The sequence below is a fragment of the Aedes albopictus genome, unplaced genomic scaffold (genome assembly GCF_035046485.1).
Source record: "Aedes albopictus strain Foshan unplaced genomic scaffold, AalbF5 HiC_scaffold_131, whole genome shotgun sequence".
Lineage (NCBI taxonomy): Eukaryota > Metazoa > Arthropoda > Insecta > Diptera > Culicidae > Aedes > Aedes albopictus.
The window spans coordinates 18,050-35,675 of NW_026916713.1; the positions used below are offsets into that span (position 1 = coordinate 18,050).

The following is a 17,626-nucleotide window of genomic DNA, read 5'->3' on the forward strand; positions in this document are numbered from 1 at the left end:
AAAGAAGAACATTTACATTTTATGTATCTGTTATTGTGTGAGCATTGAAGATTAAAATTCGAGTAGGATATCGAATTATGTTTGTATGAAACTAATGACGAAATTTAAGGTATTCGTGCCATAACAATGAATTGCATTTACCTAGTATCTGCTTTATCAAACGATGTGTTACCTCATCGTGCAGGCATTGTGCCACATATCATAATAATGGTAATGACCACCAATCACAGTGACAGAGCATAATAATCGTTAATCGGTAAATTATTCCTGTTCTTTGATTTTTTTGCTTAGTTCACCATCCGTAGATATTAGTGAAGATACTAATGTACTCATCCTTCACTACATAAAGCATATGTCATTAGGCAGCTTGAAGTGTACCCACAGGAGAACCATTGTTAACAGTTGGTCGAGGAAAAATATCGTAGACATTATTTTGCAGATTTAATACAGTAACTTTCGAAACGCCTATTAAGAATCATACGCGCTTTGCATATTGCGCCAGACACAGCATGCTCACGTGATACATTACACTACGTGCCTGTTGCATTTAGTTAGCTAGATTGAGATCAATTACCTTTGGAGACTCAAAAAGTTGGTTTTGACAAAATAAATGCAATGTGATAATCCGGGAGAAGATTCTTTGGTGTTCTTAAGAACAAAGGTCTTCAGATGCCAAGAACGAGAAAGTCTTTCGGATACTCAATACATACTGGGCAGTGCTGTGGAAGGCTTAGTAACAAACTTTATTCCAAGCTCTGGATTGGATATAGGCATAACGCAGCCAGAGTTGCGTATTTCAATTTCGAAGGCACCACCAATCGGCAGAAGGTCAAGATGATTTTCCACCTGATAAAAATTCGTACTGGTTCAGAACCGAATCCGGAATGTATCGCTCCAACTGTTTTCGCTCGACATCCGCCACACGAGTAAACGTCTCTAGGAACCTTATAGTCATCACCGCTTCCTGGCAGAGTTCTTGCTTTGCTCTAGAATTGCAAAATGGCAAAAATAGTCAATTGCGAATGCAGGAAATGCAAAGTATACTCACTTGAGATTAACGTCCACAAAGGACATCACATACTGGCACAAATACTGAATGAAGAGATCCATTTCGCTCGCCTGAAACTGCCGGAAGAGTGTTAGCAATCCAACCATGCTCGGAAACCCATCAATCGGGTCATTCTTTTTCTTGGCTATCAAGCTGTCCACGTTTTTCATGTACTGGAATCGCGGCAAATGCACAATTACGAACAGGAATGACAACAGCGGTAGGAATCTTGGGCTTTTCGTAACGATGTACTTTTTCTTGTAGGGGTTGTACAAACCCGCACATTCCAGGTATCGATTCAGATCAAACACCAGATCAGCACTGGGCAGGGGTTTCTTCTCGTCCAGTGTGTGACGCTTGACATCCATCAGAATCGCGTCGTTCAAAGCTCTTAGCGATGATTCCAGTTTAGTGGATTTGACCTTACAGCTGCAATTCAACTCGAAAGCAATGTGCGTTCGAAGGATCTGCTTCTGTCCGATTCTCAGTATCCAGTCCAGCAGCTGTGGCCAAATGCGGGTGAAAGTCGCCGTCAGATTGGCATAGGTTTTAGCCGGATTTTCAACAAAATCGGCTTTGTGTAGTTCGGTTTCGACGTTACTCAAAGCGTCGTACCATAGGGGCTCATGCTGCAGTTTGCGTTGGATGGTCTGCAGGAAGTTCTCCAATTCCGATGTTATCATGAACGAATAGAGTTTATCCAGACCAACCAAACCCGGTGGGCCGAAGGTTTCGTTGATACGACTAGCGAATTTATTTGTGAGGACAGCCTTGTGGGTTTTATGGTCGTACCATGTGGTGCAGATATCGATGTAGGTAGTCACTCTGAAAAATGTTAAACAATTAGGGTTAAGTTGAATAAAAGAGCGGCTTATTTTCAGATAGAACAGTTGAAAATTGGAGTCCGAGTGCTTTACTGGGAAAAACACAGAAAGTTGCTTAATTGGCAAATTGAGAGATGAAATTGTGAAAAAAACGCGTTCTAGTGGGATTCGAACCCACGACTCCGTATTCAGCAAGACCGACGCTTTAACCAACTATGTCAAAGAACAGGTAACGGTTCTGTGGAATAAGAAGCCAAACTAACTGGGTTCACGTCATGAGCACTCCTGTTTTCATAATTCCATGTCTCTTTCGGCTTAGATGCCAACCTCCAGCACGCTCGCGATTGTGCTCTCTTGATTTATTTATCAAATTTATTATGAATCAAACGAAATTGAAAGAATTAAACGGAAATAAATTCCAATTTTCTAAAAATAAGCCACACCCTATGCAATAGTTTTTATACAATTCCGAACAACTTACTTGGGATCGGTAATCCGTAAAATTTCACGAGCCAACCGCCCTACAAATGTGACCGAGGCCATGTCGACCGGCTCATAGCTGGGAATCGGTATGGTGTCACTTTGATATTCGGAATTCCACTCCTGAATCTTGTTCTTCGTAAATGGGTTGCACTCTCGTTGAACGTTGTAATTGATGATGCGTTGCATTTCTTCGTTCCATATTCTGAGGCAGTGGATGTTCAGGTAATCTTGGACATACTCAAATGACCGTTTGTAGCCATCGATGATGCGATGTAGAGCGGCCAGTTTCGTATCCAGTTCAGACTCTTTGGCCTTTGGGTTGAAGGTCAAGTTGCTATGAAATGCATCCGATACGTTCTTGACAAACTCTTTCCTGATGCCATCTTCAAGCAGTTGTTTCGGGTCAAGCTCAACAACCCCTACTAGGGTTGTCTTCATGGCTAGGATTCCTTCCGTGAAGGTTGATACGGAGTACGTTAGTTTAGCGATGACAAATCGTTCGTCGAGCTGAGCATACTCCTTCATTTTTTCCTTTTCTAATCTCATTGGAATCTGCTTGATGACGTTTGTCTGCAAATCAATAATTTGCGCCAAGATTGTGAACATCGTTTCCGGAATGATTTGAACGACCTTACGCACAAAGTTTGCGAGTTCGTTGCTGTAGTATTTAGACACATCCATTAGATCTTCACTTTCAGCTTGATTCAGTCTCAGTAAGGGTATTTCTAACGCAGATGCTAGTTTGAGGAAAGTAGATCGCAACTTGATGACTAGAATGGGATTCTTTTTGATGTTTTCCTGCATCATCGGAGTATAGCTGTCGATCAGTCGCCAAGCGTAACTGAAATCTCCAATCAATTGCAAATTAATCAAATCGTCTTCCTTGATGCTGATTGTGTGAAACATTTGATGAAGATATTGCCTCGTTTCTACAATGTTCTGTTTCACCTGCATGTTTTTACTCAGATCATGAAAGTCCTGTACTTCTTCCAAAGCTTGAATCAGCTGGATAATTGTTCTCCCGGAAACGCTCAACATTTTGTCTTCGTTGCTCAGAGTGTCGATCTCCTTTCGTATGTTCAAGAACCACTTGCTCAAACTGATATTTTTCTTCATTTTTCCGAAAGGTTTTTCTCCTGAATAGGCATCTGCCAAATCCTGTATCCGTTCGCAAGCCTCCTTCTTGAAACTCTCCCACCGTTGCAATCGCTCATCCAGCAGTGTCTTCAGGATATCTCTGATTTTCGATTCCAGTTGAGCCGTGTTGAGCAGCAACTCGAAAAACTCAATTCCTTTGAAGTCTATTTCGGCTTCAATCAGGTCTTTGACCTGTTTGCACTTTTTTAGGGAAGCTGGACTGCCGACGTCGATAACTGGAACACCGGTATGTAGCATAACCCATCGAACCGTTAGATTGCATTCGCGGATCAGCGCCGTAACCTTTGGAATGTTATCTAGCAGTTTTTGCTCAGTGAGGTTGCCCTCTTTGAGAATATTTCTAGTACGATTCAGCAACGTTTCCATCGAGCGCTTTTGCTTAGTACAAATTTCCTTCAAGTTCACCGTATCGAACGTGTTCAGTAAAGCGGACTTTGCTGCCTTGAATGGATCCCAAGCATCTGGAAATATTGATAGCATTTTGAAAACAGTCTCTTATAGATCGTAACGTGACATAAAATTTCACAGATAGGTAAATTGATTTATTCCGGTTTAAGGTTCATTGAGTAATTTTAGTGAAATTCGTGAAGACTTTGGTGAGATTTTTAAACAGCTCCATGGTCTTCAGAAGTAGAGTAGAGAAAATTATCGAAAACAACTTGCTTGAAGTTACCAGGTAGTGTGCTGCATATGATCGCATAACTATCCCATATGAATAGGAAAGCCAGCACATATGGGATTGATATGCTTGTTTCTTGTGAAATCTTTTCCATTTCTTATTTCTAAATATTTTCGAGAAAAATGAATAATTTTGGAAAAAAAGTTCTAGATTCTTCGATCCTCTGTCTATAAATAAAAAAGTGAAACTTACTCAATAGATTGACGGTGATTCCCATGTAGAACGATACAATCCAATTATCGGAGAAGAATTTATCTACGATCTCCCGCATCTTGGCAGCCTGCGTGTGAAGCGTTTTCGTAGAGAAGAACAAACACACGTACAACATACCGGCCTGGTTGGCCAGGGCCGTCGATCGATGCTCCGGTAGTGGATATACCGATATCTGATTGTAGACATCGTCGGACCGCAACCTACCAATAACCATTTCGACGTAGATGGGATCCACTGGGATGCGGTTAAAGTAGTCTTCCGGATAGGTGAACACCTTCTTGGAATTGTACGCAGTTCCGTCGTTGAAACCGGTAGAACGCAATAGTTTGCATACTTCGTCTATGTTACTGTCACCGTCGGTTTTCAATGCGCTGTACCGGTTGTACGCCACCAGAAGTCGTTCTCTGACTATACCGGGTATCTGGAGATCAACCACCAGTAGCATTACACCGTACAAGTAGAGGGCTTCGCACTGAAACAGATAGAGGGAACAGTGCTTGAAATTTAGCTCAATTTGTCTTCTCGCAACATACCATTAGCTGCTTTCCTTCCTCGTCTTGGAAAACTTTTTCCATTGATTGCTGGATGAACATTCCCATGCTCAGCTCCTCTATGAATGTGTTCAGATCCTTGATGTACTTGTGTATACTCTCAAAAACGATGTAGAACCGATTCAGAATCACCAAATAGTTCCCCCGGATCTCCTCGTCTAGAGCCTGTAGCTTGTCATCCGCTTCAATCTTTGCATCCTGGGCGTCAGCGATTTGAAAGTAGCTGAAGTCCATGATAATCTCTCCATATTTCTGTTGTTCTTCTTTCGTTTTTAGACTACAAACAAAATCCCGACTGAAATTTGCTATTATTATTCAACACTTATGCTTACCAAAAAACTTCCGGTATAAATTCCTTCAACCGCAGCAGCTCACAGATGATCGTATTTCCTTCGGCTACTATCTGCAAGATTGTCTGTCCGCAGACATTATTCTCAGCGAGAAATTCCGCTGCCATTTTTCGAGGTTCTCATACAATGAATCACTAAAAAAATATTACGATCTGTATCTAGGCTCTATATGCGTATGGATCGAGCAACCACACTGCACTGATAAGGGAACACCCTCAAATGCGAAATCTTGGCGATGTTCTTATGCAGCATACAACCCAAAAAATAGCATAACGAAACGTAAACAAACACCCCACTAGCCAACTTGGCAACGTTGCACCGAAAGCTCTCCTATTTTGACAGGATAGTTACGCATACGTAGAATAAGCCTGTATCAGTATGGGTAACCGGAGTATCCTGTTACCCATACTCCATTGCACGGTGACGTCATCAAGAAGTTGCTCTCTTTCTCTCCTACGGGAAATTAGAAAACAACAGGACCAACACCTGTCAAATTTGACAGGTACTGGTCCTGTTGTTTTCAAACTCTCAGAAAGAGCGAAAGAGATAGAATTTCGCCGTGAGGTGGTCTATACTGATACTGACTCATTTTATAGGTGTATGAGTAACACGTGATATGGCATTGTATAGGTGAATACCTCCCACCGAAAGCTTCGTAGCATGCACATAAGCACAGTGGGTCAATGCTATAGAACTGTGGGAAGATCGATCATCGACAAATAAAATGGATTTCAAAGGAATTTGCTTTAACTGTTTTGGAACAGCCGTTCAATTTCATGTGGCGTTTCCATGCGTTTTAGTAAAATTATTGTAGACCTCTATGTTGACGCGTTTATTACCTTAAAATACCTTTAAAACTGATTCTCTTTAAAATTTAATATGAAAAACTGATCAAAAAGTTAATGCTGAACTATTAAACTAAAATTTCCTAAAATTCTTACAACGAAAACTTTTCATCTCGGTGAACTCTATATACAAGCTCAAACGCGAATGGAGCCTTATTTCCCTGTGGGCCCGAAAACGAGTACAGATTCAACAAACAGCATTCAGCGGTCTTCTCACTTTACCGTGCTGGGGCCGTACCGGGCCCCGGCCGTCCCGAATAAAAAATACAGTGTAAAACCGAACGTTGTATTGTAACAGTACTATTTAGAATTATATTTTTACAATAGACACCACTGTAAAAATCAAAAATACAAAAACAATAAGATGTAATGTAGACACCATACCGTGAGTTGTAAATAAGATTTTTACAATATATTATACAGGTTGTTAAGTATCGTAACAATATAAAAAAATATTTCTCTCCATATATATATTTTTGCAAAACCATACATTTTATTGTTAATGAATGGTTTTGAATACTGATACGTGGGTTTAAATAAACCGTACATTGTATGGTATATGAATGGTTTCAAATAATAAAATGTATCGTAAATAAATTGTTTTTAATTGTAATTTCACTACTGGTTATACATTTAATCAAATGGTTTTGGAATGGTTCTCTTTTGTTATGTTGTATTGTTTTACATTACTTAAACCATATAATGTTATATTGTCTTGTCATTTTCCTCCTGTTAAAGGCATCTTAAGCTTACTAGATTTATTAGAATGCGCTTTGGGAATTCTCCAGAGCGTTTTGGATAACCCATCATATACACGAAGAAAAATATAAAGTTATATCAATCATATTGCGGTCGCGAACAAGCATATTTGTTCACTGACTTTTATATAAGCCCTTTTTGAGATTGTATTACGCATAATACCATAGGACGAAGCATAACAGAAGCTTGAAATGATCAAAATTGATGGAGCTGACACTTTTCCTTGCGGAAAAATTGTCCGCGCTATTACTCCGTAAGGAAAAGTAACGTTTCTCCCCATACTGGATCAGTTGTCAAAATTACTTGCGGAAAAAGGTGGAATTTTACTTGAGCGTTCTACTTGGCAACACGAAACTTAGCTTAACCCTAGAATTGAGACTTAAAGTAACTGTTTCGGAAGATTGTTTTAAGCATACACAAAAATTTGTTGAAATAAGGTTATGTTGCATTTCTAGAATTTTGGGCTGCAAAACGGTGAGTCGATAAGGAGAGCATCCAATATAGCTCTGGTCCTCACAAGTTCCTACCTCATGCTTCCACGGGTCAAGCGATGACAAAGACCGCCAGCTAAGAGTTGTGTGCTTAGCTGGTAGTGCAGCCTGGGCACTGTTGTCCTTCTGACTTCAGCTAGATTGAGGAGGTACGATCCGAGTGTCTGTTCACCAAGGAGGTGCGGCTCAAACAGCGTCTGTTCTGGCATCCAGCGGCTGAGTAAGAAACGCTGCACCACGCCCAGCTAGATCCAAGGTGGTAGCCCCATCAGCGTGGTCGTCCCAGTGTTGGTTGGGACGTTAAACAGAACTGGCACGATGGCCCTCCGGCGAGACAGGAGTGTTGGCGTAGGCCCAATAAGCCACCCGTAAAAATCCCCATTGCGAATAACATAGGAGAAAATACGACTCGATACAATCGGCAAAGACCCACGCGACGAAATAAGGACTACGATTGGAAACTTGGAACATGGAATTGCAAGTCACTAGGTTTCGCAGGATGTGACAGGATAATCTACGACGAACTACATCCCCGCAACTTCGACATCGTGGCGTTGCAGGAACTTTGTTGGACTGGACAGAAAGTGTGGAAAAGCGGGCATCGAGCGGCTACCTTCTACCAAAGCTGTGGCACCACCAATGAACTGGGAACAGGATTTATAGTGTTAAGCAAGATGCGACAACGTGTGATCGGGTGGCAGCCGATCAACGCAAGGATGTGCATGTTGAGAGTTAAGGGCCGTTTCTTCAACTACAGCATCATCAACGTCCACTGCCCACACGAAGGGAGACCCGATGACGAGAAAGAAGCGTTCTACGCGCAGTTAGAGCAAACATACGATGGTTGCTCGCCGCGTGACGTGAAAATCGTTGTCGGCGACATGAACGCGCAGGTAGGAAGGGAGGAAATGTACAGACCGGTAATCGGGCGAAACAGCCTGCACGCCGTATCGAATGATAACGGCCAGCGATGCGTAAACTTTGCAGCCTCCCGTGGTATGGTAGTCCGAAGCACCTTCTTCCCCCGCAAAGATATCCACAAAGCCACCTGGAGATCACCCGACCATCAAACAGAAAACCAAATCGACCACGTTCTAATCGACGGTAAATTCTTCTCAGATATAACCAACGTCCGCACATACCGCAGTGCGAATATAGATTCGGATCACTACTTAGTCGCCGTATGCATGCGCTCAAAACTTTCGACAGTTATCACCACGCGTCGAAGTCGAACGCCGCGGCTCAACATCGAGCAACTTCGTAACGTAGAAGTGGCTCAAGACTACGCGCAGCAGTTAGCAGTGGCCCTACCAACAGAAGAGCAGCTTGGCGCAGCTACACTTGAAGATGGCTGGAAGGACATCCGATCCGCCATAGGTAGTACCTCGGCTACAGCACTAGGTTTCGCGGCTCCGAATCACAGAAACGACTGGTACGACGGCGAATGTGAACAGTTGAAAAACGAGAAGAATGCAGCATGGGCGAGAATGCTGCAACACCGTACGAGAGCGAATGAGGCACGTTACAAACAGGCGCGGAACAGGCAGAACTCAGTCTTCCGGATGAAGAAGCGCCAGCAGGAAGAACGAGATCGCGAAGCGATGGAAGAGCTGTACCGCGCTAAGGACACACGAAAGTTCTACGAGAAGCTGAACCGCTCGCGCAGAGGCTTTGTGCCACAAGCCGACATGTGCCGAGATAATCACGGGAATATTCTCACGAGCGAGCGTGAGGTGGTCGAGAGGTGGCGGCAGCACTACGATGAGCACCTCAATGGCGACGTTGCAAGTACTGAAGGTGGCGTGGTAACAGATCTAGGAGTATGTGCACAGGACGAAAGACTTCCGGCCCCTGACCTTCAAGAGATTGAGGAGGAGGTTGGCCGGTTGAAAAACAACAAAGCCGCTGGAGCAGATCAACTACCAAGCGAGCTTCTAAAATACGGTGGAGAAGCACTGGTGAGAGCACTACACTGGGTCATTACCAAGATTTGGGAGGAGGAAGTATTACCGGAGGAATGGATGGAAGGTATCGTGTGTCCCATCTACAAAAAGGGCGACAAGTTGGATTGCGGGAACTATCGCGCGATCACACTACTGAGCGCTGCCTACAAGGTACTCTCCCAAATTTTATGCCGCCGTCTATCACCGATTGCAAGAGAGTTCGTGGGGCAATATCAGGCTGGATTCATGGGTGAACGCGCTACAACGGACCAGATGTTCGCCATCCGCCAGGTGTTGCAGAAATGCCGCGAACACAACGTGCCCACACATCACTTGTTCATCGATTTCAAATCGGCGTATGATACAATCGATCGAGAACAGCTATGGCAGATTATGCACGAATACGGATTCCCGGATAAACTGATACGGTTGATCAAGGCGACGATGGATCGAGTGATGTGCGTAGTTCGAGTATCAGGGACACTCTCGAGTCCCTTCGAATCTCGCAGAGGGTTACGGCAAGGTGATGGTCTTTCGTGCTTGCTGTTCAACATTGCTTTGGAGGGTGTAATAAGAAGAGCGGGGATAAACACGAGTGGGACGATTTTCACGAAGTCCGTTCAGCTGCTTGGTTTCGCCGATGATATTGATATTATTGCTCGTAAATTTGAGACGATGGCGGAAACGTACATCCGACTAAAGAGTGAAGCCAGGCGAATCGGATTAGTCATTAATGTGTCGAAAACAAAGTACATGATGGCAAAGGGCTCCAGGGAGGAATCACCGCGCCCGCCACCCCGAATTCATATCGACGGTGATGAAATCGAGGCGGTTGAAGAATTCGTGTACTTGGGTTCACTGGTGACCGCCGACAACGACACCAGCAGAGAAATCCAGAGGCGCATTGTGGCAGGAAATCGTTCTTACTTTGGACTCCGCAGAACTCTACGATCGAATAAAGTTCGCCGTAACACGAAGTTAACCATCTACAAAACGCTGATTAGACCGGTCGTCCTCTATGGGCACGAAACATGGACCCTACGTGCAGAGGACCAACGCGCCCTTGGAGTTTTCGAACGGAAGGTGTTGCGTACCATCTACGGCGGAGTGCAGATGGAAGACGGGACTTGGAGAAGGCGAATGAACCACGAGCTGCATCAGCTGCTGAGAGAACCAACCATCGTCCACACCGCGAAACTCGGGAGGCTACGGTGGGCGGGTCACGTCATCAGGATGTCGGATAGCAACCCGACTAAAATGGTTCTCGAGAGTCATCCGACCGGTACAAGAAGACGTGGAGCGCAGCGAGCTAGGTGGGTCGACCAAGTGGAGGACGATCTGCGGACCCTACGCAGAGTGCGGAACTGGAGACAAACAGCCATGGACCGAGTGGAATGGAGGCGGCTACTATGTACAGCAGAGGCCACCCCGGCCTTAGCCTGACCGGTAAGGTAAGCATTTCTAGAATCAAAAGCTTTAAATGAACATTTCCATGATGGTGGTATTTTAGTGCAATATACGGCGCCAAACTGTGCATTAATTGAAAGTTAAATGCATTTAATTTACTCGGTGGAATTGGGTACAAAAAAGATTTTCTTTAACATAGCAGACTCTCAAAGACAAAATGTAATTTTTCTGAACATAAAATGACGGAAACGTGTTGAATCGTTAAGTTTGATCTTAAGCTGTTCTTGAAATCATAAAATTGAGTAATGATTTTTCAGTATTTACATAAGTTATACCGGCTAGGCGACATATTTTTCTGATAAAACTCTGTGTTCCTAATGATTTTTCCAATAGGGCTAACCCTCCTGAGGTGGTCATAATTGAGCTCATGATAGAACTAACGGTTTTATTGAAGCATTTCTTGATCTACGATACGGCCTCGAAATCTTTTGTTGGTATTAAGCGTTGCCTCACAGTTTTGTATATTTGTTTACAAAAAGAAATCTCTCCGACAACAACTGCAAATGCAAGTTTTATTGAAATCTTGATTGAAATGGTATATCATAACCGATAAAACCAATTCATGACCACTTGCAAGTCTTGAACTGCAAAGTTTATACCAGAAGTTATATGATAGTTTTATGGAATGCCAAAGGTGCAAAGTAAAAAAAAAACTACCACATAAAACTAATATAGAACAACTAGCTCTTTCACATGCTCGTATAAAACCAGGATAAAACATGAATAAACCTTTAAGGGCCGATTTCTTCACCTACCCGGCTTAACGACGTAAGCCTGGTTTATCTTAAACCACACTTAAAGTTAAGCCAAATTCTTAAGCCAGGTTTAAATATTTGCATTTCTTCACACCGGTTTAGCAAATAAAGGCGACGGCTTACGCTAAGCCAAGCTTAACGAAATTTCCCATATCATTCCAGTGACTTTCCAATGGAAACGTCATTTTAAGCCGCCGATATTTTGAAATGCCCGTTATATGCAGTATGGAGTAACAACAACAAAACATCCGCTGAAATTTTAGCAGGAAAAGCGGAATCGCTCAGTAATTTTTTCGGATACAGAAGAAAATTAACAATAATGATCTACCTAGACTGTTGATGTTGTTTTACCTAACGCTAGTATAGAAGAACTACGATGTAGTACCTACTACATATGATCGTTCCACAACAGTTCGAATTTTCCTCTCATTGTACAAAGTAGGAGTGCCACCGTGAGTGCCACATTGCAGAAAAGGCGTTGCAATGTTGATTTTATGTTTTGATATCCATAATCGCCTTCGAATAAAGTTGCATTTCGATAGTGAGTTTTTGAAAAAGTGAGATGCTCCAGAGGTCAGACCATTTTTCGAATATGTTTAAAATTTTGGACTGTGTACATTCAATGAAAGCCACAGCAAAGTTCAAGTTCAACTAGAAACTGAAATCCCTTTATAGAAACAGTTTATTCTACTTTTATTCCATTCGTTGGTGTTTTTAATACTTTATTTTAAAAATGTTTAGGTGCCGTTTACAATGCTCTAAAGAAAAGGAAAATATGATCGTGCGTTACGGCCCATGCAAAATTAGGATTTTAATATAAAAATGTGGCAGCGATGCACGCTGCCTTGTACTAAAATATGAAACGGAACGTTTTTTGCAGTGCTGAAATAGTTATTTTTGCCACAAGTTGCAAAAAGGATGATTTTTTCAGCACGAGTAGTACATTTATTCATTTATAAATACAACGAGTGCTGAAAAAATCGAGTTTTGGAACGTGTTGCATACAAAGTTGTTTTGTAATTACTAAAAACACCCATCAATTACAACCTTAACTGCACATTCTGAGAAAACATGCAAGCGGGTTTCCACGTGTATTAGCCATCTTAGCCTATTGTGGATTTACTGGCTACTTGTATTCTACCGGTCGCTTCAGTATGGCCTCCAAAGTAGCCGTTTTATAAAAAGAGTAACTTAAAAATGTTTTTAAACATTTTTATTGTATGCGCTATTCCTCGTTGCCACTAGCTATTCAGCGACATTCATTTTTTAAGAATCAAGTTGATTTTTATATGAAAACGGCTACTTTGTAACGGCTACTCAAGTAACCGGTAGAATACAAGTAGCCGGTAAATCCACAATATTATCCGATCAAGTAGGCGTTTCACTAGGCCTACAGACCAGGACAGACCGAAATGGTCGGTCACAAATTTTCAAGCTCTCGTCCAGTTCAGTCTGGTACTTTTTCTTCTAAGAGGAGAAGTTTTTGGAAGAAATAATACAGGAAGTAACCGAAAGGACGTGCGCGGACATAACATTTATAGATTTCCGGCTTATTAACTTTGTTAACTATGAGAAATTAAACCAAACTAGGAGCAAATTGTCCAATCATACAACAGTGCCGAAAAGTACTACTTTTCGGCACACTTAAGAGTGCCAAAAAGTAGTACTTTTCGGCACACTTGTTAAAGTTTGGAAAAGTAGGCCAATGCGCTGCCTTTTCACCGATTGAAAAGTAAGTACTTTCGAAACGTAATTACAAAAATGTAATTACGACCTATCTAGATTCAATGTCATCGAATATTTTCGAAATAGGCATTAATATTCTTCATGAAAAAATGGGATTAAATGTGCGCTTTAAAAATAGAGTTTTGCAACGAGTTGCAAAGCATTTTCGCAATGAAAAACAAATCCTAGAATATGATCATTTCTATCAGTACCATCGTGCCTCGCGGTGGTTCGATGGGAACAGTCATGTGTTCTATCATGCTAGACACTAAATTTTGATCAAGCAAGCTGTACCATAAGCGTGACAATTTGGCAAGCTCTTGCCGTGACAACTCTGGTTGTGGATCAAACAATTGCATTATGATTCATCTCTCTCTCTTCTTGGCGCCCAATGGGCTCCATTGCTTCTATGATGTGAGAGCTTAATTTCTCAACAAAGTTTGTACAAAACGGCGCAAATTTTGCAACTATTTTTTTTTTGCTTTTTCCTTTTATCACTAATACATCAATAATAGTTGGAGTATCTTACCTTGGTATTTAGATACGTTGCGTCCAGACATGATCCGATTATTTTTCCCACAATGCTCCAGCTATAACGACGACCATAGAAAGCCAAAATAATATTGAACAACTAATATTGCGCATTGCGCCGTTATAAGTGCGACGTTGAAGTGCGGAATCTCAAATAAAAGTGCAATTTTGCGTCAGATCGTTCCGGTGTCTTCACCGCACTTATTCATTAGCTCGTGATGAATAAGTGCGGTGAAGACACCGGAACGATTTGATGCAATATCGCACTTTTATTTGAGATTCCGCACTTTGTCGCAGTCCAGTTAGCAATGCAATAAACTATATGCGTATTTACGGACAGAAATGTTGTCTTTTCAATGTAACTTTTTCTATAGTTCTCTCAAGCTTCGAAGATATTCTTGGTAGAAGTGCTTCAAATGGTTGATCCACTATAATGATTTGATGCCCACATCAAGGATAAGTTTCGTTTAAGTCAACAAACTGCAAATTTTCATAGAACGCATCAAAAAATCTCAAATTTTGACTGTTTGTCAACCTATTATATGTACAGTAGACGTTCGCTCGGTGCTAACGGTTTAACTGCAAAGCTTTTTAACTGCAAGTCCGCTAAGTGCAACAATTTTGCAGTTATTCGACCGCTATCTGTCAAAAACAAAACGTCAACAGAATTGCGATATTTTTCGTATGTACTACAGCTGCATTGCGATGTTTTTGAGTGCATTCTGGCTGCGTCCAACAGCAACTAACAACTGTTTGACGGCTGTCAGTCTTTGCAGTTAGCGAATTACATTCGGTAACTGAAATATAAACATGTTGCCCTTATCGAACGTCTACTGTACATGATTGGTACAAATTTGAGCTCCATTGGTTAAGCTAGAACCGTTTTCGTAAAACACTAGTTTTTAGACAATCAATTTTGGAACTGTTATATATAAAGTACCTTAAAACGGGGTATCATTGATCAGCGGGGTTACATTGATCGGCTTGACCGATCTCATGAAAAGCCCAAACAAACATGTTCAATTGAATTTGTTTCTGCTCACGAACGGTATATCGTAATCTGCTATTATTTAGCTATTAAATGACATGAAATTCATGAAAATTGAATTCCATAAACATTGAAATAAATCGATTTTTCCTTAAGGGTACGGCCAGAGTGGACGCGTCACGCGACGCGGCGCGGATGTCCCATACTCTTTGACAGCTCCTTATTATTGATTGTTATTCCTTTGCGTGCAAATTTCCGCGTCGTGCCGCGTGACGCGCCCACTCTGGCCGGCACCTAACTGTGTTTCGTAACGCTATCAGATGCATTGTCAAACATTCATGCTTGAGCTAGGTTTCCTGTTCCCGAGGAGAGCGCTCAAGTAAATTTCCTCCTTTTTCCGCAAGTAATTTTGACAACTGATCTACCGTATTACCCCGCTAATACGACACCGACTGTTGTTGAATAACCGGGGTGAGCTTTTAATTCGACAAACTGGTCACCCTACACCAATATACTCATTGAAATTTGGCAACTCTATTTTTGTTTTTGTTTTGGTTTCTGGATTTGTTATGAAACATAATTTCAACAGATATTGAGGTGGTGCGAATGCCGAAAGGTGGTTTGGGTGTCGAATAGCATCAACTCAGAACTTCCGAATTAGTGGCTGCAGGAGGAGCTGCTGCGGGTACGAGTATAAGCGCAACCTCAAACTGTTTATCATTTACAGTGTACATCGCTGTAACATTTGAACACTTTTTAATTCGACATCTGTCGAATAAACGGATCCGTACCCCGTCGTATTAAAACGTGTCGAACCAGCGGGGTAAGACAGTATATGGGGAGAAATGTCACTTTTCCTTACGGAATAATAGCACGGACAATTTTCCGCAAGGAAAAGTGACAGCTCTATTTGATTTGCACGGGCGGCGTTACGAGTGTTACACTTTTTCCTTGCTTGCCATCTGCGAACTGCACAAGTAATTTTGAAGCGGAATCATTACTTGACCATTACTTGTCCTATCTTTTTGCACAGTACGTACGATGTGGAAACTAGCCATTGGAATGAATACTAGATACAATATAAGGTTAGAAAACATTGTATAACTTCAATATGATATTCTATAATTAGATTTAATAATCAAAATCTTTATGAAAGTGCTCTTTTTCAGTATAATATACGATTTATGCAAAATAGGCTATCAATTCCTTAAGCAGTTGCCTACCTTTAGGCGTTATTCGCGGTTTAGAGGATTTTAATCCTAAAACAACTAAAAACTACATTGTAAGAATTTGGACAACGTATTTGAAATCAGAGATCCTAAATTTATATAGCAATTAAGGGTATTTTCAACACAAACGAACATTAATCACTGACATGATCAATGTTACCCCAAAACTACAAAATCAAAAATTAGATTAAAAAGCTTATTTTAACAGATTTAAAGTTCCACAATACTTTTTCGAGTAGCTTAACACATACTCAGAGGGCCAGTACCTGTTTTGAAAATATACAACATGTAAGGTTTGCTTTAACAAGAGAATTATTCAAAAAAGATCGAGAATTCTGATCAATGTTACCCCGGGATACAGTACCTCGAGATTTGAATTACAAAAAATTTAAAAAAAAGTTTGTAAATCGGTCAACTAGTTTCTATGATATCATGATCACCGTTTTTTTTTTAAAACACCAGTTCGAGATAATCGTTTGTTAGGGTATAAATATAATTTGGACATGTATGTAATTTGGACAGGCATGATGATGTATGCCTTGTTCCGATAAGCTGGTAAAAGTAGATACTTCTCAATATCGATTATTGGATCAAACAGACCCTATTCTGATGACTTACTTTAAAAGTGCGCTTAACAATGGGGCACGTTCGGCGCAGTACTAGATTTGTACTAGTGAGCTGAATTTTAGTATGGTGAGAAGGTCAATTCTCCGTTTCTGCCATGAAATGCTGCAAAAAGCGTGGGTATTATGATTCCTTGCCTAAGTTGATGCTGTTTGAGCAAAACTTTGGATAACTATGTTGTTTATGTTGCAAGAAATGGAGAAAACAACAACACTGTTGTCCAAAGTTTTGCTCAAACAGCATCAAATTAGGCAAGGAATCTTAATACCCACGCTTTTTGTACCATTTCATTGCAGAAACGGAGAATTGACCTTCTCACCATACTAAAATTCAGCTCATTACTACAAATCTAGTACTTCACTGATCTGTCCTATTAAGAATTTACTTCAAAATTATCGAAAATGTAAATTGTTTCACTAAAACCCCTCAAATGCACAGGTATGCAAGACGACATACACTTCACAGTCACAAAATCGTTGAATTAATAATTGTAAGAAATTTACAAGCCTTATTGCAATGAAACATTCATTAAACATGAAGAATCAGGCAGCCAATCTCTTAACATTCATCTAGAACGCTCAAAATAGATGGTGTCCAAATACATTATAAGTTTTCCACTGTAAATATATTTTGGTCATCTGACGATTGCATACTTGGAGGCGTATTCTATGGGTCTGGCGATATTTCCTCGATTTTAACAAAAACTGTACATAATAGTTATCAAAATGGATGCCTGTCAATCGGAGAAATTTGAATATATTTTTTTTTAATTTATGCTACTTCCCTTATTTAGCAGTATTCATGGCTAAACATCAAGATAATTGCCCTGTCCAAATTATATATAGGGTAAAAACACTAGACTTCGCCTCCCTAAAATTCTGCTCTAATCTTCGCCACTTCATACATAAAAAATGGAATTTGTATGGAGGGGGCGAAGACTAGAGCAGTGGCGAAGTCTAGTGC

General features: G+C 41.1%; 1 protein-coding gene across 1 annotated transcript; it reads right to left on the reverse strand.

The window, feature by feature from the left end:
* Nucleotides 1-574: 574 nt before the first annotated feature.
* LOC109430930 (WASH complex subunit 5) lies at nt 575-5,616 on the reverse strand. Its single transcript, XM_029866099.2, has 6 exons — nt 5,289-5,616; nt 4,939-5,233; nt 4,385-4,877; nt 2,354-3,974; nt 1,049-1,873; nt 575-986 (listed from the first exon to the last, which is right to left on the reverse strand). Exons 1-6 carry the CDS (start codon nt 5,411-5,413, stop codon nt 830-832), a joined length of 3,516 nt encoding a protein of 1,171 aa, XP_029721959.2. The 5' UTR covers nt 5,414-5,616; the 3' UTR covers nt 575-829.
* Between the last annotated feature and the right edge of the window lie 12,010 nt (nt 5,617-17,626).